At 45.5% G+C, this 26,816-nt stretch overlaps 3 protein-coding genes across 5 annotated transcripts in view; 1 reads left to right on the top strand and 2 right to left on the bottom strand.

The window, feature by feature from the left end:
- Positions 1-3,432, bottom strand: part of BTK (Bruton tyrosine kinase) — a 38,931-nt gene extending 35,499 nt beyond the window's left edge. The window contains exons 1-3 of one of the 3 annotated variants that reach the window (XM_077922785.1): positions 3,391-3,432; positions 2,018-2,107; positions 845-979 (exon numbers count right to left, since the gene is read on the bottom strand). The gene's annotated coding sequence lies outside the window, so the exon portion shown is untranslated. Of the gene's footprint in view, positions 1-844; positions 1,039-2,017; positions 2,108-3,390 lie in introns of those variants that run through there. The other 2 variants (XM_077922787.1, XM_077922786.1) reach the window with 2 other exon arrangements.
- Positions 3,433-3,639: 207 nt separating this feature from the next.
- RPL36A (ribosomal protein L36a) lies at positions 3,640-6,397 on the top strand. The gene is made up of 5 exons (XM_028715518.2): positions 3,640-3,774; positions 4,506-4,611; positions 5,241-5,308; positions 5,656-5,778; positions 6,311-6,397. Exons 1-5 carry the CDS (start codon positions 3,772-3,774, stop codon positions 6,329-6,331), a joined length of 321 nt encoding a protein of 106 aa, XP_028571351.1. The 5' UTR covers positions 3,640-3,771; the 3' UTR covers positions 6,332-6,397.
- Positions 6,398-8,731: 2,334 nt separating this feature from the next.
- Positions 8,732-22,816, bottom strand: GLA (galactosidase alpha). Its single transcript, XM_028715380.2, has 7 exons — positions 22,547-22,816; positions 17,852-18,026; positions 17,038-17,215; positions 15,715-15,806; positions 14,297-14,458; positions 11,634-11,831; positions 8,732-9,869 (listed from the first exon to the last, which is right to left on the bottom strand). The coding sequence occupies exons 1-7, from the start codon at positions 22,717-22,719 to the stop codon at positions 9,558-9,560; spliced, it is 1,290 nt and encodes a 429-aa protein (XP_028571213.2). The 5' UTR covers positions 22,720-22,816; the 3' UTR covers positions 8,732-9,557.
- Positions 22,817-26,816: the final 4,000 nt, after the last annotated feature.

The following is a 26,816-nucleotide window of genomic DNA, read 5'->3' as shown; positions in this document are numbered from 1 at the left end:
TGTCGCGGGGATTCGAACCGCCGACCTTCTGATCGGCAAGCCCTAGGCTCTGTGGTGCAACCCACAGCGCCACCCGCGTCCCCTGCTCTGCTATCTACCATGGCTCTAATTTTGTCCATAATCACAAATGTTCCATATTTATTTACTTACTCTTCCTTTATACAAAAGGTAAGAGAAAACATAGCATGTAAGAAAAGAAGCCATCGCAATACTTTTAATTCCCTACGTGAATGGCTTCAAAAAGCAAGTACATCACTGTCTGGTCTCTGCGCACAGATGGCTTGTGATGGCCACAGATGCCGTGTTCCTTGGAAGAGTACAAATGCAGCGTAACCAGGAGCTGCACTTCAGCAGTTGTGCACATGCTCCACATGAAGGTCCTATATTTGATCTCTGGCACCTCAGTGTGGATAATACTGAGTTAGATGGACCATTAGTCTGACAGTATAAGGCAGCTTCCTACATTTCTGCGTACGCACATGTATATCTGCAAGGTACACAATTAAGAAGACATGGCGTCCAGAATTTGAATACCAGCAGCCAGAGGTGCGTGGGCTGGGAAATACACCTGAGAACAGAAAACTAGAGTGTCTGTGTGGCCCACAGTTTAGTTGCACAAGACTCATCAAATCTGCTGTTGCTCTGATTGCTATTGGTGTTCTCAGGCCCAAGATCATCACTCTTAAATTTTCCACTTGATTCCTGAATGAGGCTACAAATCGACCTGCCTTCATAGCTTTCATTTCCCCCTCCCCACTTCTTAGTTTGCTCTCCTCTCTCTCTCCCTCTCTCTTTTTCAAAAGCACTGTTGATTCTGAGCTAGCGCAAAGGATTAAAGACTCACTGGTTGACTCTTGTCCTTGCTGTTCCACACACGGTGCTGCAACGGGCTCCTCTCAAAAGCAGCAGGTTCCTTGAGACGCCGCTGGACTCTGGAACAGCCGGCACATAGGTGGATGGTTTTAAAATCTTTGAACGGCTGGCAAAAGGAATGGCAGCAGCAGGAGACTCAGTCAAAGAGCTGTGTTGCACTGCAGGGAAGACTGTCATCTGGAGCTAACCCCACCCTTTCAGTTCCCCTTTTCTTAGTTTCTGACCAAACTGTCTTTATTTCCTTTCAACCATGATGCCACCCTCAGGGTATCTCCAGACACAAGGGGGTTAATTTGCGAACAGGTCATTGGCAACAGGTGCCCCCCCTTTCCTATTATCCTCTTTCCCCTGAAAAGAGTTAATTTTGATTAAATGGGGGGGGGGTTAAAATGGGCTGGCATTTTGATGTGAACGATGTTGTGTGGCTGCTGCAAATGACTTGTTTATATGGGGAATACTGATCCCACAGTAAATGCCTATCCGGAGGCATACTCTAGGGGCCTCCAGCCCAGGCTGTCACTAATTTGTGGGTGGGTTTCAAGCACACACTGTAAGTTTACGCTTGCACAATGAAAATGGATTAAAGCGCTCTGTCACCCTAGCGCAACAAATTTGCTTTTTGAGAAAAACAATGCTACAAGTGTTTGGTTTTTTTGCTGCTAGGAAAGTGACTGGGAAATGTATTGAAAAGTGTGAGATGAACGAATTGTTAATGGGAAGATGTGTAAACACCCTACAGGAAAACGTGGGTGAATGCTTGTTGTTGTATATCTAACCCATAAAGAAATAAGAACAAGTGCTCAATAAGCGACAGACATAGTCTAACCACCGTGAAAGCTCTGTGCAAGCAAATGAGCTCAATAAAACCCCTGGAGGAGCTTTCAGTCTTGCTGCAAGAAAAGGAAGTCCTAGCTCAGTAGGGGGGCCAGGCCTTGCCTGGTAAGAGGCAATAGGTCTGTCTGCAGAGAGGCAAGGAGAGGGAAGGAGAAACAGAATTGGCTCCAGGACTAACTGCAAGCAGATGGTTCCATACACACCAGACCTTGAAGTACATTTGAAGTACATTACAGTGGTACCTCAGGTTACATACGCTTCACGTTACATGCACTTCACGTTACAGACTCCGCTAAACCAGAAATATTACCTCAGGTTAAGAACTTTGCTTCAGGATGAGAACAGAAATCATGCAGCGGAGGCGCGGAGGCAGCAGGAGGCCCCATTAGCTAAAGTGGTGCTTCAAGTTAAGAACAGTTTCAGGTTAAGAACGGACCTCCAGAATGAATTAAGTACTTAACCCGAGGTACCACTAGGCACACTTCCAGTTCTTTCAAAGAATTCTGGACACTAGTTTGTTAACGGTTGATGGGAATTATAACTTGGTGAGGGGTAAAATACTATGCTCAGAATTATTTGAGGGAAGATGCTGCCTGTACTGTATAAGAAAGAACAAGCTGAAGAGGGGTCATATCCAAGATGGATCCTGCCATTACAACCAAATAAGGTTTGAGCAGGGTGCAATTTGAACTGGGGCTTAACTTTAGAGCTGGTTTTGAGAGCTTCATAAAATATGAAGAGTGATGCCAGGCACAGGAAAACTGTGGTCACAATGACACCATGCTGTACACTTAAAGCACTCTTACATCTCGTTCACAGTCATGGCTTCCCCGAAAGAATCCTGGGAACTGTAGCTTGCCATGAATGCTGGGAACTGTAGCTCTCTGTGGAGGTAAACTACAAGTCCCGGGATTATTTGGTAAAAGTGGCAGCTGGTAATGTAGTATAACCAGTGCTTTTTTTCTTTAAAAAAATGTTTAGGGGTACTCTCATTTTCCTACTCACATTGAAATACTGCCCCTCAATGAGGCCAAACTTAAGATTCAAAAAATGTTTAGGGGTATGTGTACCCCTACATACCCCCAGGAAAAAAGCACTGAGTGTAACATTGTTTTAAATCTATAGTGGTGATGTGACATGTACAGCGATGCCCATTCTTTGTCCATGGCCCACATTAACCATTTCCCTCTTCCGCCTCCCTTTCTGTTTTGCTTACCAATTTGTCTGCCTAAGAGTTTTGGCAACTCAAAAGCCTGAACATCGCCGCTGCCTTTCATAACATTTGGGTTACCCTAATGTGCACCAAGGCCTCTCGTTTAACCCCAGCCTGCAACTCAGAGCTGAGGTTAACTCCAGGTCAGGAAACTTCTCCCCCCCAGTATTTGCAAAAACTGCCATTTGGCCAAGTCGGAGAGGGAAGGTCAGGGCCAGAGGCAGCCCTCGCCAGTGTGAGGCCCGTTGAACATAGGGAGAATCTCCGGAGTTTGCACAGCCACGAAAGCTTCCTCTTTCCAAGTAATCCACTATGTGAGCAACTCTCTTCCTGATAAAATGGTTAAATAAAACACACCACACAACCTTTTTTGTGACTTTGTCTACTTGTAACATTTACTGTTATTATTACTATTTTATGAAGATGGCTACGATGGCTATGATTTCAGTATCATTGCCAGAGGTCTGTACCTTTCTATGAGCTGCGTAAAAAGGAAATGTTATGCCAGCTGCACTTGGAAAAAAATCTCCTTCTTATACAAACTCATGCATCACGACCTTAACCCATGTTAAGGTAAGTCCCGTCGAGTGCAATGGGGCTTCGTTACTCTCAAGTAAGTGTGCAACGCGAACAAGCCATGCAAGCACATGTGCCCGCAATTTCCTCTCCTTTCCTGAAGGTGGCGGTCACGGCTCGCTCGCTCTTCCTCCTCGACGACTCTATGATGAGCCTGCGAGTGACGCTCTAGCCTTCCGGCTTCCCTTTCTTTTTCTGCTCTCGCGTATCTTTGACTTCCGCTTCCGGGAAGAAGTTCTTTCTTTCTCTGTGGAGGCGACGTTGACGCTGGCAAGATGGTAAGATGCTTGGATCCGAAGCCATCCGCTTCGGGGGCTAAGGGCAGCGGTTCGGGCGTGAGTCTCAGAGAAGCGGCGACAGACGGCCGACAGGGCTGGGGGGATTTGGTTGGGGGAATCGCCGGGTTGTGGAGAGAAGGGAGGTGGAAAAGACCCGAGGTTGGCAAGGCCAGAATAGAGGACCCTGATTGTGCCTGTCCAGCGAGCGAGGCCCTGACGGTAGTGCAGGTCGCTCTTAGGCTATTGTAGGCTGCGCTGTGGTTCAGGTTGCGGGGGGTGTTGGCGGAGGCACGGGGCATATAAAGGCATTAACATTCCTGCGTATAGAAAACTAGCTCGTCTGTGGAAAGGTTTCCAACCCAGCCTTCTCGTGCTGATTTTCTGCTGGCGGGGATTTGATTATTTGTAATTCCGTCGTGTAAACCTGTCGATGGCCATGTGTGCCTCAGAAGAGCAGTTGCTGTGGAATGTGAGAATGCTGTTGTGCTCAAGTCCTGTTTTTTATTTATTTTATTTATTTACACTTGAAAAGAACACTGCTGTGAACTATGTTCCATTGGCCCCCTTGTATGCATTTTCGCTAGGTCGGTTTTCCTATTAAGGGGCATCTTACTCTGCCTGACCACATGGTATGCTAATTATCTAGTTACCAGGATATAATCACATGGTTGCATGCAAAGCTAAGCAGACACACTTACTGCTGTAAAACTTAACTTGCTCTTCTTTTCCAGGTGAACGTCCCCAAAACCCGCAGGACTTACTGCAAAAAGTGTGGGAAGCACCAGCCCCACAAAGTAACCCAGTACAAGAAGGGCAAGGAGTCTTTGTATGCTCAGGGTAAGTTGCAGAACTGTATGTTTTACTCCCGATTTCTTGGAATCACAAAGAGCATGCCTGCAATATTGTAGAAATGGTACATTTTTTTGAAACTTGGATTGCCATCTGTAAAGCGTTATTTGAGCATATCTTTCATTAATTTAAGAAAATGCCGAAGGAGTACAGAGCGTTGTGCCATGTGGGAAATACAGAATCAGCTCATGTCGTGAATACACAAAGTGTTCTACTTCATTAAGTGGATTTTGCTTTTACTTTGCAGTGTTGGCCTTTGTGTGCACAACCCATACAAAATGTGGAGGCGGGGGGGGGGATAAGGGAATACAGAGGTTCCCTTAACATTTAAAAATAAAGATTCTGCCTGCATATACCTCTTCACACAACACTATCATAGTAAAGTAGATAAACATCACCTGGTTTGTGAAACCTCAAAACCATAGGGGAGAAAAATAGGCAAGGTAAGCTGTTCCGAGAATGTGTGGCAGGAGGAAACAGTTGCATGTTGTAGTAACACAAATAGCCAACCTACCTCATGGTGAAGTTGGTTGTTCCTGTGTCCTTGTAGTGTTTAGGAGGGTTGAGTTTCAAGTAGACTTCACTGTTATTTGAAGGATTCAATTTCTTCCCATTAGGAAAGCGTCGATATGATCGCAAGCAGAGTGGCTATGGTGGCCAAACAAAGCCCATCTTCCGCAAAAAGGTGAGCCTGACTGGAAGGCTATGGAAACTTGTATGGTGCAACTTGAAGCTGAGTATGCTGGTGTGGAACTGGAGGATTCCTGTTGCGGGTTTATTTCAGGAATTAATATGAATGAATGAATGAATGGGAAATCAGGACTTCTGGGACTGGATCTTCCTTTTTAGGATCTCAGCTTAATTGTGGTCACTTTTCATTTTCACGGAATACTAATCTGACTGATTGCCTCACCTTTCCACTTTTCTGCTTCCCTTTCTGCCTTGCCTTGTAAGTAGGTGTAGGGAAGGTAGAGGGCAAATGTTGAGATAGGCCTTTGTCAGGGCCTGAATAGACTTTATTTTCTATTTCAGGCAAAGACCACAAAGAAGATCGTGCTGAGACTGGAATGTGTGGAGCCCAATTGCAGGTCAAAGAGGATGCTGGCCATTAAGAGGTGCAAGCACTTCGAGTTGGGAGGAGACAAGAAGAGAAAGGTACAAACCTTTGCTAAGTCATGTTCTGTTCAATGCTGGCCCCATCCTTTAGTGTCCAAAGTGATGCTGCCTGTCTTGCTAATTGTGGGTGTTTGTTGTGACAGTGAGAGATAATAGCTGTCCTTTGGACCATTAGATTGATTGTAAAAGTGGGTTTGATATAGTGTCATGACAGAAAAGAGTTGGAGGAATAAATAAGTGAAAACAAATCAGGATATGTGCACCTTTCTCATGCACCTATCTTGTTTTAGCGCTTCCCTCGGGAGCCTTAATTTTTGTAGGAGTGCAGTGGATTCAAATAGTATGAAAAACTATACTTTTCAGGGTGCATTATATGGGACCCATAATCATACATGTTTGAAATCATTTTCTAGGTTTATCTTTAGTCTTTGGGAGTGGTCCTGGTCAGCTGATAGCAAGTGATGAGCCTCTTTTGCAAATGGGTAGTGGGGAATCTACAAAATAAAAAATGCTTTTGGTTGCTGTTGGCTGTATACTCAGTCTGGTTTTTTGTTTTTGTTTCCCCTTACAGGGCCAGGTTATCCAGTTCTAGGCTACTATGGAACCCATTGTTGGTTGGTGTGTGAAATGTAATAAAAGTCTTATTAGATCACCCTAATATGTGTCATAGCCATTTTTGTGTACTAGTGTGAGCTTATCTGATTTTATCCCTGTGACAAAGCGGGTGTGTGGTCCAAGATAGCTTTCCTTGACCCCCTTGGTTGCCCAGCTGCAACACACTAACCATGCCAGTTTACCAGTGGATCTTACTCTTCGGTATTTGCTGCCACCACCACTCCAGCCCCTGATGGGAGGGAACCTAGGGTATACAAAAGCAATTGCTTTTAAAAGGGTTCTGAGCCAGTGCCCCAGCACTACTCTGTTCAACCTACAGCCTTGTGATTTACTCAGAATGTAGCATCAGCCCATTCTCTCTTCAAGCATACACACCAGAGAAGAGCGTGCTGGGCACTTACAACATCAGTCCTAAACTCCCAGTAGACTAAATACCAAGGGTCTACGCACATGGAGATTATAAAACCCTGAGGCTGGCAAATGATGTTTAAGCAGCCAAATTAAGAAACTATTAGGAATAAAGAGGGGGGGAAGCAGGTAGGTTAAAACAGAATACCCAAAAAATAGAGTACTGTGGCTCTCAGACTGAAGTAAAGAACCCCTGACAATGACTCTGGGATTGCAGCGCTCATCTTGCTTTACAGGCCAAGGGAGCCGGCGTTTGTCCGCAGACAGATTTTCCGGGTCATGTGGCCAGCATGACTAAGCCACTTCTGGCACAACGGAACACCGAAAACGCCATTTACCTTCCCTCCAGAGTGGTACAAGTGGTATCTACTTGCACTTTTTGGAATGCTTTCAAACTGCTAGGTTGGCAGGAGCTGGGACCGAGCAACAGGAGCTCACCCTGTTGCGGGGATTCGAACCACTGACCTTCTGATCTAATCAAACCCTATTCACTGCACTTGGTTAAGATTTACTCACAAAGAATCAGTATGACTGTTCCACTTCATAGAAGATCTTGATGTTGTGAAGGGGACAAGGCTGCAAAAGCAGATTACCGTAGCTTTTAAAAGGCTCTTTTTGGTCAGGTATCTCACCTCCTCAGATAAGGCCCCCTTAAGTACCATTTTTACATGTGAAGGGGCTTGGCAGGAGATATGGTCAATTTGGCTGTTCACAATTCCCACAAAACAAAACATTGACATCAGAACAAAGGCTTGGGTCAAGCATACAAAAATACCAGATTGTTCGAACATCTCCAGTAGATGAAGAACATGATAGTGGGGTAGGTGAGCTGGAAAAAATGTCAGTATCTTTCACATCCGGCAACCAATGTGCTCTCTTGGTTTCAGAGAATACATGGGTAGGTAAGTCAAAAGCCCAGGACACCAGTTTTCACAGCCCTCTAGCAGCTATGGTGGCTCATTTACCAGAAGAAATGTATTTAGTGTTAACTCTGGAAGTATATACTTGATTCTGACCAAACTCAGCCTCCTGGGGTATACTTTGCTCTAGGAGGCCAAGTTTGGTCAGAATTGAGTATACAGATGTGGATATTTTTCAGCTCTCATGCCCAACTGTGAGGCTTGCTGAAGAAAGCGGGGCGTGTTTTCATTGTATTGTGCTGCTATGTGTAGGACATGGCTGCCTTTTCCTCCTGGCATTTATCTTTTATTTATTTCATTCCTTTTTGTCATTCTGTTTTCTCTGCAACATTTTATACAGGGAGCCTAGGACCAATCCCTGCTTTCTCTGTTCCCCTTTCCCACTCATTCAATATTGTCTAGCCTTTCCCCCCACTTGCACATTCCTTTTGGGGAAAACATTCATTGTAAGCCAATTCATTGACATGACACATTTCTCTGGGACTACTTTCATTGCTGGGACTCCCTACTGGAAGATAAGCAGATAGGTTGCTTTTTCAGGTCTTGAAGCAATTGGGAATATGGAAAGTAATGTACAGTACAGGGACGAAAGCTGTTTTCCATGCGTGTCCCTCTTCAATCTCTAGCAGAGACTTCGTAATTTGTGCAGTGATTAGGGCAGCCTTTCTCAGCTTCTGGTCCCCAGATGTTGGACTACAACTCCCATCACCCCAAGCCAGAAGGACCAATGGTTAGGGGATGATGGGAGTTGTAGTCCAACCCTGTAAACCCCCAAGAGTTCAAAGGCATATGCAGGATATGCCTTCACTAAACTCCCATAATCACTTCTAACTATATTCTCAGTCTTTTTTCTTTAGAATGCTTAAATTTTGAGATTTTTGCACCTTTACTTGTTAAAAACCTAGAAACAAATATTTAAGTTTCAAGAAATCATAAGCAAATTTTAGTTTCTTGCTTCATTGTATTTGGCCAGAACAACTGACCTGATTTTTCCCATTGTGTTCCTTTAACCAATAAGCAGCAAATGGAATACAACACGAAAACCCCAATAGCTTGATCATGTGGACTTTTAATTCACTTCCATTATCCCAGCAATGGGGATTTAGTTCATGGCAGAAAGACAGCAAAGATTCATTGAAAACATTTTGCCAGTATCTCTTGTACAATCACATTGTATGGATCACTTTAGTGAAGCAGTGAGGCTTAGTGGTATGTAAAGTCCATGATGACTTCAAACTTACTGGTTAGCAACACAGCTGAGATTTCCCCTAGATTTATTGATAAGACTGCTCCCCCCCCCCATACAACGTGGCTTACACAACAAACAAAACGCACAGGCAAAAACAGAAGTTCAATAAATAGGCATAGTACAATTTATTCTGAAACAGGTTTTCAGAAAAGTGCCTGAGGTACAACGGGGTGTGCATGTTGTAATCTCAGATGCTATGATTATCTTTAGGTGGTGGGGGGAGAGGGCTAAAAGTAACAAAGTTGTGTATATTGTGGTTTGAGTACGATGGAGGAATAGGTGCCCACAGGAGTTACTGGTGTATAACCACAACCTTTTTCTTAACAACACAACTACATTCATCATGCTCGGCATCCCCCAGAGGTAGAAGAAGAAAACATGGTGTTGATACCGTGTTTGGCAAAGTACAATAAGGCATAGACTGCTATCTCCAGCTTACTTCTCCAGAAATGCAGGTTCTTACACTTTAAAGGAAATTTAGAAGTCACTACAGGATTAGGAATGTGGCACTGAACTAAGGAGTTGATGTTGTAGCAACCTTTCCCAGACATGTAGGAAGGTTACCTGCTTCTGCTTAAAAGGCCTCCTTGGGAGAAAAAAAATGAGGGGGGAAAGAATATGCTATGTTACAAGAACTCTGGAAAGCGCTTGTTTCCATTATCAAACAGTTTTTCCTCAGTCACCACCATCTTCAGCAGCACTGTGCCAGTTGGGTTCACCACCACCTTCAAGGGTGAAACCCAGTTGTGCAGCCCCAAATCCTCGCTGGTGGGAAGGATCTGCTGGATGGAGCAGGCAGGGTTACAAGCTAAGCCACTGCCAAGGAAGGCAGTAGAGAAGACAAAAGCCTGTGGTCCACCAATCTCCTGACGGTTCAGCACAGCAATGGCAAATGCTCTGCCCGACAGGGGCCGCTCCCACAGCTCAAAGTGGTTTTCCTGGAAAGACACAACATCCATTACCAGCTGCAGTAACAATCACCGGGGATGGGGAAGCTGTGGCCCTCCAGATATTGGGCTGCCAACTCCCATTGGCCACAGCCAACCAGCCCAATAGGCAGGGGTGATGGGAGCTGTAGTCCATCAGCATCTGGAAGGACACAGGATCCCCATCTCTGCTCTGTAGACTGCTTTTTCTGTTAACGTACAAAACTGCTTACAAACAAAACAACAAAGATGACAAGTAAAGTTTACGAAACTATATGGCTAACCCTTAAAAAACTACTAAAAGGGCTTCAAGGACAGAACGGTAAAAGATCGTGTTGGGGACTCCCTTGCCCTTCAGGGAGGGGTGTTCCATAAACAAGGGGCCACCACCGACAAGGCTGTCTCTATATTCCTCTAGCAGGAGCACCAGAAGGCCTCCGATGGAGATCTTAAGATTTCAGCAGGTTCATACTGGAGGAAGCAATCCTGTAATAACCCTGATCCAATGTTATTTATTGCTCTAAAGCAGAGCTAGGAACCTCTTGCTCTCCAGATGTTTCTGGACTGCACTCAGGATATTTATCTATCTATTCAAAATGGGAAACTTCGTTTAAATTGGGAGCAGGGAATTTTGGATGCAGGGGCCAAATGAAAACCTCCAGGCCTCTTTATCTGTGTCTATCCAGTCCTGTTCCATGCTTTCGTTGAGTGGTACTGTCCAGCTGTAACCACCTTGGAACTGTGATGCTGCCTTTCGCTTGCCTGGATGGGAAGGGTGTGGGTGGGTGTATGTGTGAATAAACTTGGGAATTTTGCACGGAATGCAGCCTTCAGGTTTCCCCTAACAGAATGTGGCCCTCAAGCTGAAAAGGACCCCTCACCTCTTATTTAAATGGATCATCTAAGGAAGGGAGAAAGATGGCTTGCTTAAAAGCAGCCGCCCTATAAGTTCACACCAGAGGCAATTTGAAAAGAGTCTTCCCAGCTCACACTCTTAATGCTGCAAAACACCGGCTCTTAAGAAACTTAAAATGTACTTCCTTAAAAGAACTGCCTATTAAAAGGATGAGGAAGCAGGTGGTGTGAAAGACCTCTGCCCAAGTTCCTCTACTTCCAGTCCAGAGGAGACAATACTAGGCTCAATGAATTAACAATATCACCTGCTGCTGGTGCCTGTTCGAAGTGGGCAGGGAGGGAAAGCAGAAAGCCCTACAAACAGGATCTGGAGCCAAAGCCAAATGACAGGGAGAGCTAACCAATTCATTCGTAGAATGTGTATACTGCTTGAATGTAGAGGAGGAAATCTTAAAAAGTAATGAATTTTACAATAGCAGTACTGAGGCTACAGAGAAGGAAGCTGACAGCAGGGCCACTAGGTATTGCTGTAGGTAAGTAGGCAGGCAGGTGAGGCCTAACTGAGGTTGGTGGGGCTGCGTCCCATTTGTATTTGGAACATGATCTGAATGAGTACAGCCTTTCAACTTCATCTAAAGCAATTTCCCAAACTTTGGGTCGCCGACTAGTTTTGGGACTACAACTCCCATCATCCCTAGCTAGTTGGTTGCATCAATTAAGTGTTTTAAATTTGTTGTTAGCCGCCCTGAGCCCAGTTTTCTGAACTGGGAAGGGTGGGGTATAAATAAATTATTATTATTATTATTATTATTATTATTATTATTATTATTATTACTATTATTATTATTATTAAACCCACCTTGTTTTGGCTTTCAAAACTTTCCTCCTCCTCTGCTCACCTTTTCCCCATGGCAGTCTTACCTTGGTAATTCGATACCCTTGCTTGCCCAGTGGATCCTGGTTGATGGCTATCACTTCTTTGTTTTGGAGAAGAGCCTTGGCCTGTGGGCTAATCTGACGCAGGTCATTGGACATGAGAAGTGGAGCCGCCATGATGGCCCAGAGTGCCAGTTGAGTTACTTGCTGATCCCAGCTCAGTCCAAAATTTCCAATCACCAGCTGGCATAGGAGGGTGGTAGAGGAGAATTACCATATTGAAGGGGGTTACAACTCTTAGGTATCGGGATGCTACACTAAAGAAGGGAACTAGGCTGGTGATTAGCCGCTGCAGGCCACAGGGCCAAATCCAGCCCTTAATTATCACCAGATACATCCACTCCCACAGCTCAGCTCATGTTCTTCGTGCTGAAAAGGTTCGATCCCAGGCATTCCCAGTTAAGAAGACGAGAGGAAAGGTTTTAGGAAAAGCCTGTGTCTGCCTGAAGCCCTGAAGAGATGCTGCCCGTCTGTGTAGACAATTCTGGGTTAGATAAGCAAACAGCCTGACTCAGTGTAATGGTCTCTGGTAAATACTACCTCATCAGAAGGTCTGCTCCACACAGTGTAGAAATAAGGCCTTTACAGTGGTACCTCGGGTTACAAACACTTCAGGTTACAGACGCCACTAGCTCGGAAGTAGTACCGTGGGTTAAGAACTTTACCTCAGGATGAGAACAGAAATCACACGGCGGTGGCGCAGCAGCAGCGGGAAGCCCCATTAGCTAAAGTGGTACCTCAGGTTAAGAACGGTTTCAGGTTAAAAACAGACCTCCAGAACGAATTAAGTTCTTAACCTGAGGTACCACTGTTTTGGTAGCACCTACTCTTTGCAACGCCCATTGCAAACGGAGGCACCATCTCTATTGTTTCCTTGGCTCCTAACGAAGAACTTTTCCAACAAGCCTTTCAAGTGGAGATTGTCACCAAAAGTGAATCCAGCAGAACAGCTTAGGCTAACTTTTATAGCCTGATATTAGTGCGCTTAAAATGTGTGTCTCCATCTGCAGTTTACATTTTTAAAGCAATATGGCACCACTATAATAAATATAGAGCCGTGGTTTTCCCTGAAGAATGCTGGGAACTGTAGTTTGATATGGTGCCAGGAGTTGTTATGAAATCCCTCTTTTCACAGAGCTACATTCCGAGGGTCCCTGAGAAGGACTGGCTCTTAAACCATTTTAGAAGTTGTAGATCTATAAACAGCTAATAAAAAGGAGTAAAAAAAAAAATCAGGAAAGGCAGGGTGGGAAGTCAAGAAGAAATTTGTATGCTAAAAAAAAAAAGGATAAATGTTTTTAAATATTGTTGGAGACTTAATAAAAATGATATAAAAAAATAAGAAGTTATAGATCCATGAGGAGATTAAGGGTATTCTAAGAACTCCCAGAGTCCTTAACAAACTACAGTACCCAAAATTCTTTGGGGAAGCCATGACTGTTTAAAGTGGTATGATACTGATTTAAATGTATATTGTGATTGGGGCCTGAATTAGGAATCAAACTCTTTATACTCTGCTGCTCTGTATTTTTCTTAGGAAGGCCCTGCACAGGGATGCCATGATATTTTCTCACGGGTTCCATTTTTAATGCTTGTTTAATTAATAGCTGAAATAGCCTGATGGCATCCCAAATGGCTGTAGCCAATAGGCAGAAATTTTATGGTGCAGAGACACTTTGGCCATAAAATGCACTCTATACCACACTGAGTTTCATGTAAAAACATATTTGCGACCAAGCTCTTGAAAGGAACACAAGCAGCTTATTGTCATTTTATAAACATGAAGAAAACATGCAAATTAATATACAACCCAGAACTGAAGCTAAAGCCATGCAAAGCAGATGTCTGGGCTTACAGGAAGATTGAGAGAGAATAAATAAAAGGCAGGCACCTGGGGAACACTCAAGGCAGACTGATGAGCAAGGGACTCACCCTCTTCAGCAGCGGGGACTGGATGTGCTTTATACATTTAGCAATGACTTTGGAATACAACAAGCTATTTTATGCCAAAATCAGAGAACTGGTTCATCGAGTTCAATATTCTCTACAGCAGTGGTTCTCAATTGGTGGGCCACAGAAAACTCACCCAGGGAGTCTGTGGCACCATTCACATAACAAAACGTACCATAGATATATGGTACTTCAAAAGTAGGGGGTCCCATGGCTTGTCTTTTGAAAAACAAGGGGTCCATGGTGTATAGCTAATTGGGACCCACTGCTCTACAGCACTGGTCTTCAAGTTAGTGTGTCAGGACCCACCACGAAGCCATAAGGTGGGTTGCAACTGCAACGCTACCGCCATACAAATAATAAGGGCAAAAACAGAATTAATAGTAATAATATATGGGTCCCCAAATGCATATTTGGGTTAAAGGCGGGTCTACAGCCTCCTACCCCAGCCTGATATCCTCTGTACATTTTGAGCTACCACTCCCCCAGCCTACAATGACTGGCAGCTGTTCTCCAGGGTTTCAGACTGAAGCCTCTTCTAGCCCTTTCTGGGATTGCTAGAGTTTGAACCTAGGCAGGGTCTCCTCTCCCAGTGAGCTACAGGCCCCTCTCCTGGGCTCAGGAAGGCTGTGAGGGTTTGGATGTTTGAGCAACAGAGTGGAATCTGGAATAAGTGACCCAGAAAAAGCTTTTCTTACCATATCTGGGTCATTCCAGCCCCCTGGCCCAGCGGCATCCACAATGCTGTCCTGGTTATAAGAAGTCCAGTCCAAGATGTTCTTGATGCTGCCCCAGGCATCGTAGACGTCAGCATAATTCCTCCAGTAATTGCAGTACTGTCTGATCTCTGTGTAGTTGGGCTGGCAGAGGAGTAAAGACAGAGAGAGAAAAGAGGTGGCAACGATTTATTTGTTTTATTTAAGATATGTGTCATGTTTCAGTCCCACTGAGCACTGCGACAGAATGGAATGGACTGTTTCAGCGGGGGACGTGCCTGGCTATTTGGGTCTTCTACAAGAGACTGTGCAGGGCCGTTCCCAAAACAGGGTTTTGCAACACCGACTCAACTTGGCTTTAAATAATGTGTGGGAAGGACCTGGGTAGGGTGCTCCCTCTCTTTTTACAAGTTCTCCTGAAGTCATTTGCCCCATGAAACTTTCCATAGGAAGCTGCCTTACACAAAGTCAAACCACTGGTCCATGTTGCTCAGCACTGTCTGCATTGCCTTTCCAGGGTTCCAGGCAGAGTGTCTCTCCCTGGAGAAGCCGGGGATTGAACCTGGGACCTTCTGCATGCAAACCAGATGCTGTACCTCTGAGCCATGGCCCTTCCCCATAACTCCCCCTTCTTGCCATCTATATATCCCTAAGAGACTAAACATAACACATTCCGAACACAGGAGGAGCCGCTGCAGCAAGAGTGGGGAACCTTTATTCTCTCCGAGAACCACTCCTGACAGCTGGTGTGGTCACCCCACACTCGCCTGCATACAGCAAGCATACATGCACACCGGGACAAAGCCCCCCTTCTCTTGGCTGACCCCTGCAAATCAGCTAAGGAGGGAAGTGTTATCATACCCTCCCATCTCTTCGGATGATTAATCTGGTGAGCTGGGTGTGGAGGATTATAGTCATTCCTGTTGCAATATGGGAAGATGCTTTTCCCAAGGTGCAGCCTAACATCACAATCAATGGGTTTCACTATTACATAGCCAAACAGGCTCCCAGCACACCAAATATGACGGGTGTGTCAATGACAGTCCCTTTCCTGATTGTTTTATGTACTCATATGCAGATCACAAGCAGAGGTTACTGTGTAGGAATGGGGAACCTGTGAAGACCCTCCAGACATTGTTGAATTCCAACTCACATCAGACCTCAACCAGCCCAGCATCACTTATTGTCAGGGGAGATGGGAGTTGTAGTCCATCAACATTGGTTACCAGCCCTTGCCCTAGGACAGGTGTGGGGAACCTTTGGCCCTCCAACTGGTGCTGAATTATTATTACAGCCCTCAGCTGCCCTGCAAGCATGGCCAACTGTCAGAGCTGATGGGTGTTGTAGTCCAGCAATATGCCCCAGGGAAATAGCAAGGTTGCAAAGCGGCCTCTCCTTACCTTCCGAAAGGGTCTCTCATACAGTGGCCACTCGCACGAGAACACAATGTCTCTGCCTGTTTTGTTCAAAGCATGAGACATGTTCTTATAACCTGGTGGCAAAGAGCAGAGACACCCCCCCCCCCGAGAATTAAAACAAATAACCAAAGCCTGACGCTCATCGCCAATCCCCACCACTCACCTCTCTGCCCCTTTGTAAGATTATTTGGGGGGGCATCAGGATAGTGCTGGGCGAGTCCTAGAGGGAATTTTTGTCAGGGCACCCTCAATCTTTGTGCCAGCCCTGGTCAAGGCTTTACCACCTACTTAACCTATAAAGGGGGCGCGGGTGGCGCTGTGGGTTAAACCACAGAGCCTAGAACTTGCCAATCAGAAGGTTGGCGGTTCAAATCCCAGCGACGGGGTGAGCGCCCGTTGCTCGGCCCCTGCTCCTGCCAACCTAGCAGTCCAAAAGCACGTCGAAGTGCAAGTAGATAAATAGGTACCACTCCAGCGGGAAAGTAAACGGCGTTTCCGTGTGCTGCTCTGGTTCACCAGAAGTGGCTTAGTCATGCTGGCCACATGACCCAGAAGCTATACGCCGGATCCCTCGGCCAGTAAAGCGAGATGAGCACCGCATCCCCAGAGTCGTCTGTGACTGGACCTAACGGTCAGGGGTCCCTTTACCTTTACTTTTTCTTTCAAAGGTCTTCAATAAGGAAGTGAAAAATGTAAGTTAAAGCCAATGAGGCTCATTTCCTCATTGTAAGTTAAAGCCAATGAGACTCATCAATTCTGGCTCTGGATCAAGGATGGGGAATCTGTGGCCTTTCAGACATTGAACCCAACTCCCAGCATCCATGACCTTTGACCCAGCTACCTGGGGCTGGCAGGATTTGGGAGTCTCGTAACCTCTGGAGGGCTTGAGGTTCCTCATCCCTGTCATAGTAATTCCAGACACCCACCCTCCAAATCCTGGTCGCCTCCTCTGAACGCACTTAAGTGTGTCATTGTCTTCTTAAAATGAAGCACCCTGAACAGTGCCTTAAGCAGGAGAGAGCTTTTGGATCAGGAGCTAGGTGGGGAGAGAGAGGGGAGAGCAGAAGTGGCAAAGGTGCTGGTGGCTTCTTCCAAGTATAGACAGTTCAGAAAATTTACTGTGAGCTGTTTTAGGAGGGGAGAGAGGAAGGACAAAGTGTGTCACATATTCCTCCTTAAAGCTCTATCTCCTGCTTCCAGGTAAGTGAACTGGGTGACCCTATCCAAGGCCGAGGTAAATAGTAAATTCCACGCAGGCTAAAAGGTTCACTCTGACCTCCTGGCAAATCCTGCTCTGGGACATACCTTCTGCCAACAGTTCCAGGGTGCCAAAGTTACAGCCGTCAAACTTCAGCAGGTCCACCCCCCAGCCAGCAAAGGTGTCAGCGTCCAAATCATAGTAATCGCGGCTGCCAGGAAAACCAGCACATGTCTTGTTCCCGACATCTGCGTAAATGCCCAGCTTCAGCCCCTTGGAGTGGACCTGGATTGCAGGTAATTGAGAGGGGAAACACAGCAAGGTTTCTGGAGTGGAAACTTATGTTTTATAAGCAGAAATCAAAAGAATCCGGCCTGCTTTTAGTTAATGGGGTGGGGAGAAAATAGGCTAAGAAAAGGTGCACTAGTTTTTCAACAATGGAAGGTATGATGCTACTCTACAAAGGGGTTGAGACAAGAAAATGAGACAGGACACGGGAGGGGCTATCCTATCAATGACCACTAGCCAGGAGAGCACAGTAGAGTCTCCATGTCCAGTGGGCTGTCTATCTTTAAATACCAGGTGCTGGAGACAAACAACTGTGGGGAGCTGCTGCCTTCGTGTTCTGCTTGTGATGTATTGGGCAGCAGGCTGGCTGCTGTTGGAAAGAGGATGCTGGTCTAAATTGACATGCTCAGGTCAATTCTTAGCAATTGGATGGTTAAATCTAGAGATGGGGAATGCTTTTCTTTGTCACGCTCAGCCCTGCAGTTCTACAGCGCTAAGGACACACTGTGAAAGGGGAGCAGGAATAGGAAGTTCTCCCATTTCCATCATCCTTTCCAGCTCCTCATTGATATGTTCTCATTGACCTCAAGGTGGAAGAAGCTTTGGGGGAAAGGTCAGCAAGAACCCACTTACATAGTCAGCTAGTTTACGAATCCCACTAGGAAAACGGTTTGGATCCGGCTGGAGCCTGCCTTGCTTATCACGAGTTGGAGCCATCCAGCAGTCATCGATACACAAGTACTGGTACCCAACGTCCCTCCATCCATCTGACACCATAAGGTCTGCCATCTGCATGAACAGCTGCTCACTGAAGAGGGCAAAAAAGGAAAGTCATAAGAAGTTGCCTTCCTCCAGGTCATATAGCCCAACGTCATTGTCTGATTGGCAGAGGCTCTGCAGAAACTTGTGCAATAGAGGGTCTCTGTCATCACCCTGGGTTTCTGATCCTTTTTAACTGGAGACGCCAGGGACTGAGTGAACCTTGGACCCCTCTTGTGTGCAAAAGTGCTCTAGCACTGAGCTAAGGTCCCAAAAGCTGGGTACCAACACTGAGCTGGTAGTGAAGTAGAATCCAACGAGAATCCAATATCATATTGCTTAGTGATGGGGGGGGGGGGAGAGAATAGCAAAATGTCTACTCATATATTCTGCAACCACTTTCCGCCTCTCAGTGTTCCTCCCTTCTTGCTCCCATGCCATGACCACTACCACTGGACAACCTGTCTCCCCTCCCCTGCCTTCATGCAAACCCAGGACTGCAATGATTCACGACAAATCCTCTAATGGGGCTGCAAAATGACGATCTTACATTTTTGTTATGGAGAGAGAGAGACATTGTACATGCACATAGAAACATACTGATGTTTAGTGGTCTTAAATCTCATGTAGATTATAGATCTGTGGTACTACTTCAGAAATAGAGGCTCCCACAATGGAAAACAAACAAACAGAAACTATCCACACAGAACACTAGCATGTCAAGGAGAAGGAACGGGTGCTAACCTAGCCCTTTTCCTGAAATACTCACTTTCTACATACAGGATTTATTTGTTCTTAAATGAGGGAGCATTCCATCATGGGAGTGGGGCTTCCTATCTGGAGCTTAAAAGTGGTACATCACAGGGACAGGTTGACTACATCAGTTAAAATTAAGACTGACATTTAGCCAGAAAAATGTGAAGAACATCTACCGTATTTTTTGCCCTATAGGACGCACTTTTCCCCCTCCAAAAATGAAGGGGAAATGTGTGTGCGTCCTATGGGGCGAATGCAGGCTTTCGCTGAAGCCTGGAGAGCGAGAGGGGTCCGTGCGCACCAACCCCTCTCCCTCTCCAGGCTTCAGGAAGCTCTCCACTAGCCGTGGGAGCCTGCAGGAGTTCCCCCCCGGGCTCCCACGGCTTGCGGATAGCTTCCTGAAGCCTGGAGAGCGAGAGGGGTCCGTGCGCATGGACCCCTCTCCCTCTCCAGGCTTCAGGAAGCTATCCGCAAGCAGTGGGAGCCCGCAGGAGTCCCCCCCCCCCGGGCTCCCACAGCTTGTGCAGAGCTGCCTGCACCCCGAAGCCCCGGCGCGCTGAGCAGTCGCACCGGGGCTTCGGGTAGCTCTGCGCAAGCCACGGGAAGGCTCCCAAGGCTTGCGGAGAGCAGCCTGTTCTGGGGGCTGGGGTCGGGGGAAGCCCGAGCTTTCCCCGCCCCAGCCTCGCGCCTTGAGGGGGAAATAAAATTTTTTTTCTTTATTTCCCCCCAAAAAAACTAGGTGCGCCTTATTGGCCGGTGCGCCCTATGGGGCGAAAAATACGGTATTTTATATTTGTCTATACTGAAAATAGAACTATTTTCTGCTTCCACTGGAAATCCTGCTCCCCGCCCAAAAACAAACCCACACCTGGAAGGTATTTAATACAAGATAGTATTTAGTGATTGCAGACTCCCAACCATTCAAATTTAAATATTGCTATTACAATAATTATATGCCTGTTGTCTTTATCCATGGAGTTTTCTTGGCAGGGATACTGGAGTGGCTTGCCGGTTCCTGCTCCAACTACAATAATTTGGTTGGACAGTGTTCTAGAAGATACAAACATGAGTCTGACCAAACTGTGGGAGGCAGTAGAAGACAGGAGTGCCTGGCATGCTCTGGTCCATGGGGTCACGAAGAGTCGGACACGACTAAACGACTAAACAACAAATTACAATAATTATGACTGAGAAGTGCCTACAGCCCCACCTATGTGGCTAATGAAACAATACTTCTATGCATTCTGAGCCTTGCAGCAACAGCCTTTAACTGCCTGCAAAACTCATCACCTCTGTGAAGTTATTGGCTCAGCCCCTTACTGTTGACCCCCAGCTGAAAAAGTTCTTACTCATTTTACTCATATTATCTGTTGCACAAAGTTTTCTCTTCCCAGCAGGCAAAACTGTAAGTTCTTTGAGATGAGGACCTCTTATTTTATAAAGTGTCCATGTACAAGTCATGGCACTATATAAAAATAAATCATGATGATTTACATACATGGAAAGTTTAGCCAACTGTTTGAATCACAGAATATTCCATGGAACGAGGAACAGCTTATGTTTAGGCTACGTAGACCATTAAAGAGGAAACTACAATATCGGCCAGGCCAGTCATAGGATATGTGCAAACTGCACAGCTTGCTTCTTCAACCTGTGTTGACATATCTGGCAGAATGAGGTGGCACAATGAACTTCAGACTGCAGTGCCCCTACATAAAGAATTGCAATCAAAACAAATGAAACTTAGGACACCAGGTTCAGCTCAGCTATTCTACTTTTCTCTTCACAGAGAATTTACTGTTGTTTATCTAGTGGGGAAACAATCTGCAATCTGAACTGATACACACAGAGAGACCATTCTACCATTCTGTTTGCAAGCACAGGCCAAGTCCCAGATGGTTCCAGAATATCATAAAGGTAAAGGGACACCTGACCATTAGGTCCAGTCGTGACCGACTCTGGGGTTGTGGCGCTCATCTTGCTTTATTGGTCGAGGGAGCCGGCGTACAGCTTCCGGGTCATGTGGCCAGCATGACTAAGCCGCTTCTGACGAACCAGAGCAGCTCACGGAAACTCCGTTTACCTTCCCGCCAGAGTGGTACCTATTTATCTACTTGCACTTTGACGTGCTTTCGAGATGCCAGTAAAACCAGGGCTACAAAAATCCAAGGCAGTCTGTTGTCCAGGCTCCCAGAAATGTAATGCATATGCTGAAGAAATGCAACGTATTTGCCCTCTCCTGCAAAGAGAGTTGTCTCCCTCAGCTTCAAGGCTTGCAGTAGTACACAGGAGTTTCAATGTATTTTTGGGGCTCCTGGCTAAATACTTCCACACCAGCATATGCCAGTTTCTGACTGCGCCTGGCAAATTGTGAGTTATCGATAGCAGATAAGTCAGAGTTTGCCACTACACACTGGCAATTGTGGACACATTTTCTGATTTTGGAGTTTCAAAGTGTCACATACGATAATTAATGCACTTGGACTTATCTTGTAACCTTTTCAAGGTCAAAGGCTTTTGTTCCTTTAACAGTTGCAAACAGGAAGTCAACAGATGGAACCTTCCCCTGCCCCAGATCTGTATGGATGATAAAACTTCATCTGCTGGTTAAAGTGTCTCTTAAAAAGCAAAGGAACCATGCAATGAAAGGTGACGACCTTTCATTAAAATGAACAGGGATGAGGAATCTGCAATCCTTCACATGTTGGACTCACGACCAGCATGGACAATGGCTAGGAAAGATGGAAGTTGTAGTCCAATATTACATGGGGCCACAGGTTCCCCAGCCATGGACAGTCTTAGCCCACATTAATGGCAACAGATATATGTGGTACACCTTTATACTGGCAAACCTTTCATGAACCTGATGGATTTAACAGAGAGAGTTTTCTCTCTCATGTGTGCGCACACAGGTATAAAGTGCTGTGTGGGGGTGTGGGTGTGGGTGTGAGAGAGAGAGACTGTATCTATATATAAGCATTTTACCTTTGTTTATACAAGCATTCACTTTGAAAGGCCACTAAATGCAAAGGGCACAGCTATGATGCTTCCATGCAAGTCTCAGCATGTATACAAGCACACCACTTGTGGCACAATCTTTCTAGCTCTGCTAAGCCAGTTTAAAAACTTGTAGCAGGTGATAAGATGACGTTGCCTGAACCCACAAGGTATCATTTAACAACTTGTGAACCCAAATGCAAGCAATGATGTCCTAAGCCCCAAGAGCACCCTGATGCAGCAGCAAAAAAACACAAATAAAAATATTCTAATGCTATTATAGGCTACATCAACAGAAATACAGTGTCCAGAGATCAAGGGAAGTCATAGTATCACTCTATCCTGCTTTGGTCAGACCACAGCTGGAGTACTGTGTCCAACGACATTGACAAGCAGGAATGTGTTCAGAGGAGGGTGACCAGTATGATCAAGGGTCTGGAAACCAAGCCTTATGAGGAATGGTTGAGGAAACTGGTTACGTTTAGCCTGGAAAAGAGACAACTGAGAGGAGATATGATAGCCATCTTCAAGTATCTGAAGGGCTGTCACATCGAGGATGAAGCAAGCTTGTTTTCTGGTAACTTGAAGCCATTGGTTCATGGCTTCAAGTTACCAGAAAGGAGATTCCGACTCAACCTCAGGAGGAAGTTTGACAGTAGAATGGGAGGTGGCAGACTCTTCGCAGGTTTTCCTTTTTTTAACAGAGACTGGATAAATGGATGGATGATCTAGCAGAGATCCTGCTTTTGTTTTTGAAGAATGAAAACGCTACGTTCGAGCAGGCAGCCCTCTTGGCCCAAGATCCCAGGCGCTCACCTGATGCATCGGCTGGGCTCTTCGTCGCAGTCGACCTGGCAGAGGAAGCGCTCCCAGTGCAGCCAGCCCATGGGCGGCGTCCGTGCCAACCCGTTATCTAGTGCGCCCGCCGAGCAGGACAGCGCCAGCAGCAGCAGCAGCACCGGCAGCCCCATTCCACAGCTCCGGTCCATTCCCGGCTCCCTCTTGCAGCGCCGCTCCCGAACTTTGGGAAGCAGCCGCGCCGCAAAACTCAGAGTTCAAGCTGAACCGAGGAACACGGCAATCCAGCCTATCGCAGCGCTTCGCTCTGGCCGCTCGGCCAACCAAAGGGCTCTTCGGCGGCCAGCGTGAAATGTCCACCAATCCGCTCCTTATGAATCCTGGTAGGTGGGGGAATCTTGCAGAAAGAGGAACGAACGGAGGACCCCGGTTGGGTCACGCGGCAGACCGGAGAGGGGAGGGGCATTAACCCTTTCGTTGATGCAACCCTGCCGCGATTAGAATAGCGGCATCGGCTTTTACTATTTGCGTTATTATTACTATTGATAATAATAATAACATCGCCGTTGTTTGTCGCACAGTTATTATTAGCAACGCACGTTGTTGTTGTTGATTTATACATCGCCATTTCTTTTTCTTTTTCCCCTCTTTCTTTTTCCCTTTCTTTCTTGGTTTGATTTTCAGATTGAAAATTTACGGGTCTAGGTTAAAGGCGGATCTACACAGATCCTCATGGATCCTCCACTTTTTAAAAAATAGCTCCAACAAATCTTGTGTCAAATCACATCTGGAAGGCACGCCTACAGACTGGACTATAAAAAACGTGGATCCAACACTTAGCCGCGCTGCAGCACCACAAAAACATGGATCCTCATGAATTCATATGATTTTTATATTGAAACAAAATAAAAACACCATGATGCTCTACACCACGTATTTGTCTGTAGGCAGAACCAAAAAAATCACTCATCCACTGTTTTGTGGTACCACAATGGCGCAAAAGCATGGTTAAAAAACACAGATCCTCATGATTTTTGCACTAGATCAGCCCAAAGTCACCATCAGATCAAATATCATGGCCATGGGCATAGCCTGCACCACAAAAATCATGGATCCACAGCTTCATTGCCATATCATGGCCCAAAAATGTGGTTTTGAAGCATGGATCCTCATGGATCCTCACACTTTTTGCATTGGGCCACCCCAAACACAGTCAAAACACACATCATAGCCAGTGGCACAGCCTGCACCACAAAAAACTCGGATCTACGGCTTCCTGGCAACTCCATGGCCCAAAAACGTGGTTCTGAAGCACGGATCCTCATGGATCCTCATGCTTTATGCATTGAGCTACCCCAAACTCACCATCAATTCACACATCATAGCCAGGGGCACAGCCTGCACCACAAAAATCATGAGTTGCACTACTAAAATCACAAAAATGCCCTTAGCAGCACTGTTAATGTCACCACTGGAACATTATTATTAGAGTCGAGAGGTGATTGTATGACTATATATTGTACCAAGATATGGTTCATCTTCAAGAACAGATCAAATACATGCCAAAGTATTAAAGAAAAGAAAAAAATATGAAACGGCTTACATACTGTCAACTAATTTCCAGATTCAAGAAAGACTGTATGGCAAACAGTTAAATCAGTGAAAAGACAGAATCTGAGTCCATCATAACAGAGGTCTACCTTTTGGGTAAAATTTATAAACTATTACTCAAATATGATGCCAAGCTCGAACAAGCAAAACCTTATATGACAAAATGGATGCAAAAAATTTAAGAGCAGTTTACAGTGGAACAATGAGAACAAATATGAATAAAGGAATAAAATTCACTGCAAGTTAAGCCCTAAAACAAAATTGGTACAGTGGAACCTCGGGTTGCGGACATAACCCGTGACGGAGGCACATCCGCAACCTGCAGCGTTCACATCCTGAAGCGCCACGTCTGTGCAGGTGACGGCACAATTTGGCACTTCTGCGCATATGCGAGTGGCGAAACCCGGAACTAACGCGTTCCGGTACTTCTTGTTTTCCCATGGTCCGTAACCGAACATGTAACCTGAAACGGCCGTAACATGAGGCATGACTGTACAAAAATGTTATTTCAATGGTATCTAACTTTGAAAGATATACAGAAGATGAATAATGAAATGAATGGACATTGCTGGAAATGTCATATACCTCAAGGAACCTTCTTCCATTTATGGTGGACCTGTGAAAAGACCAAAAAGTTTTGGAGGAAAGTTCATTTCGAAATGAAAAAATGTTAAAAAAAACTAAATTTGCATTGGACCCCAAAACTATGCCATTGGGAATGACTCCTTCAGCTACTGTATTGTGAAATCGTCAGTGGAACTATTTAGTTATATGACCACAGCAGTCAGAGTGGTGTTGGCTAACATATGGAAATCTGACATACAGTATGTCCTGGAATAGATGCATGGAAAGAGAAACTATCAGAATATGCAGTAATGGCAAAACTCGCGGATTTAGTAAATGATAGACTCATGGCAGAACATAAAAAAAACTTGGAATCGTTATAATTTGTATACAACTTAACAGAACTGTAACAAAATTAACATCTGTATGGATTTGTATAATAGACCTTAGGTTACAAAAATATTTCCTGTTTAAAAATAGAAGCTTTGTGTGTATATGATAAAGAAAGAAATATATAGTAGAGGAAATCTTGTCTGTCTGATCTAGAAATGAAATCATATTTTAAAATAATTTTTGCTTTAGATTTTTACAATCATATATGGTATTTCTCCAATAGCAAACTACCTAGAATTGGAAATAATATTTAGTACACTAACCTTTGTTTAACTCTTGATAAATGTCAGCTTGCTGAGTTATTTTGTACCATTGTGATTCAATGTTATATTTGCCAGCAGGCAGACCCAGCAATACAGAGTTTTGCTGCTTAGCAAGAGATTTGGGGAAGTTGCTACTGTTCTTCACTGTGATCAGATTACACACTGAGTACTCGCTTCCTGTTTACTGTGCAAGCAAGTCAGCCAGGCCATAGCATGAGTACCTGCCAGCCATCTCATTCTAGGTCACCTCCTATGCAGCATCAGGTAGGTGAAGTCACTAACGTCCACGAAAAAATATACCTAAGGCGAATTCTGGGACTCCAGAATCCACAGATACCTGCAGAGTCTCTAGCTCAGGTGTGGGGAACCTCTGGCCCTCCAGATGCTGCTGAACGTCTGCTTGCTGGAGTTGACAGGAGTTGCAGTCTAGCAAGAGCTAGGGTGGCCAAAGGTTCCCCACACCTCACCAGAGGAAAAGAATTCTGCATATGCTCAGGAGCACATTTGCCCTGCGGTCTTTGAAATGCTACATCCCCCTTGGAGGTCAAGGATTTCTGTGCATGCTCCAGGACACTCAGCCAAGGTGCCAGAATTTTGGTCAGCCCAAAGGTAGCTGCTGCACTCTTGAGACACAACGTCTGCTGAAATTGCTGATAAATTTGCACTGGCTTCCTCGCCCTTTGAGACTATCTGAGGTGGAGACTGGAACAGGATTCATGTGCTCCCATGCCAGAGAGGTTTTATGAGTGAATTTGATGGTTCCTTTCCCCACTTAGGCCAGACAGGTCCCCCACGCATCTGCCTTTAATGTTATGGCCCACCATTAAACTTGCATGCACCACGAAATGTGCCACCAACATGGAAAGAACAGGCTGCATTTACCCTTTTCTCTCCTGATTTGAGTTCCACCTGAAAATTATGTGGCAGAAGTTACAAATGCTTGCAAATCCATGCCCCTGCTTAATTCACAGAGTGCAGAAGGGTAGTGATATCATTAAGCCCCCCGCAGCAAACGTAGAAAAAGAGAGCCACCAACACCTTGGAAACAAATGGATTTATCGTGGCAGAGCTAGTTGTAGGGCTAGAGCAGGCATCCCTAAACTTGGCCCTCCAGCTGTTTTGGGACTACAACTCCCATCATCCCTAGCTAACAGGACCAGTGGTCAGGGATGATGGCAATTGTAGTCCCCAAACAGCTGGAGGGTCGAGTTTGGGGATGCCTGGACTAGAGAGTTTGGGATTAGAGCATTCTGCATATCTGATAAAAAGCACAAATCCACAGGGTTCTCCCCCTCCCATCAATCTGTGGGGAATTTGATGCCCCTCCCCCCTTCAGCCTCCAAAGGGGGTGGGGTTGCAGAGAAACAAATCTCTGGGCTCTGTTGCTATACAAAGCTTAATAGAAATGATAAATGGAGATGAGATGAAATGGAATGGAATGGAATTACAAACAATAC

Source organism: Podarcis muralis, chromosome Z (assembly GCF_964188315.1).
Source record: "Podarcis muralis chromosome Z, rPodMur119.hap1.1, whole genome shotgun sequence".
Classification (NCBI taxonomy): Eukaryota; Metazoa; Chordata; class Lepidosauria; order Squamata; family Lacertidae; genus Podarcis; species Podarcis muralis.
This window is presented reverse-complemented; position numbering and strand designations above follow the sequence as displayed.

Bases quoted from the DNA above. Each gene is read 5' to 3' on its own strand.
- RPL36A (XM_028715518.2), top strand. The intron at 4,612-5,240 runs GTAAGTTGCAGA...TCTTCCCATTAG, and splicing joins GGAGTCTTTGTATGCTCAGG to GAAAGCGTCGATATGATCGC. The intron at 5,309-5,655 runs GTGAGCCTGACT...TTTCTATTTCAG, and splicing joins AGCCCATCTTCCGCAAAAAG to GCAAAGACCACAAAGAAGAT.
- GLA (XM_028715380.2), bottom strand. From the start codon at position 22,719: ATGGACCGGAGCTGTGGAATGGGGCTGCCGGTGCTGCTGCTGCTGCTG. The intron at 14,459-15,714 runs GTAAGGAGAGGC...CTCCTCTGCCAG, and splicing joins ATGAGAGACCCTTTCGGAAG to CCCAACTACACAGAGATCAG. The intron at 11,832-14,296 runs GTAAGAAAAGCT...CTCCTATGCCAG, and splicing joins GCTGGAATGACCCAGATATG to CTGGTGATTGGAAATTTTGG.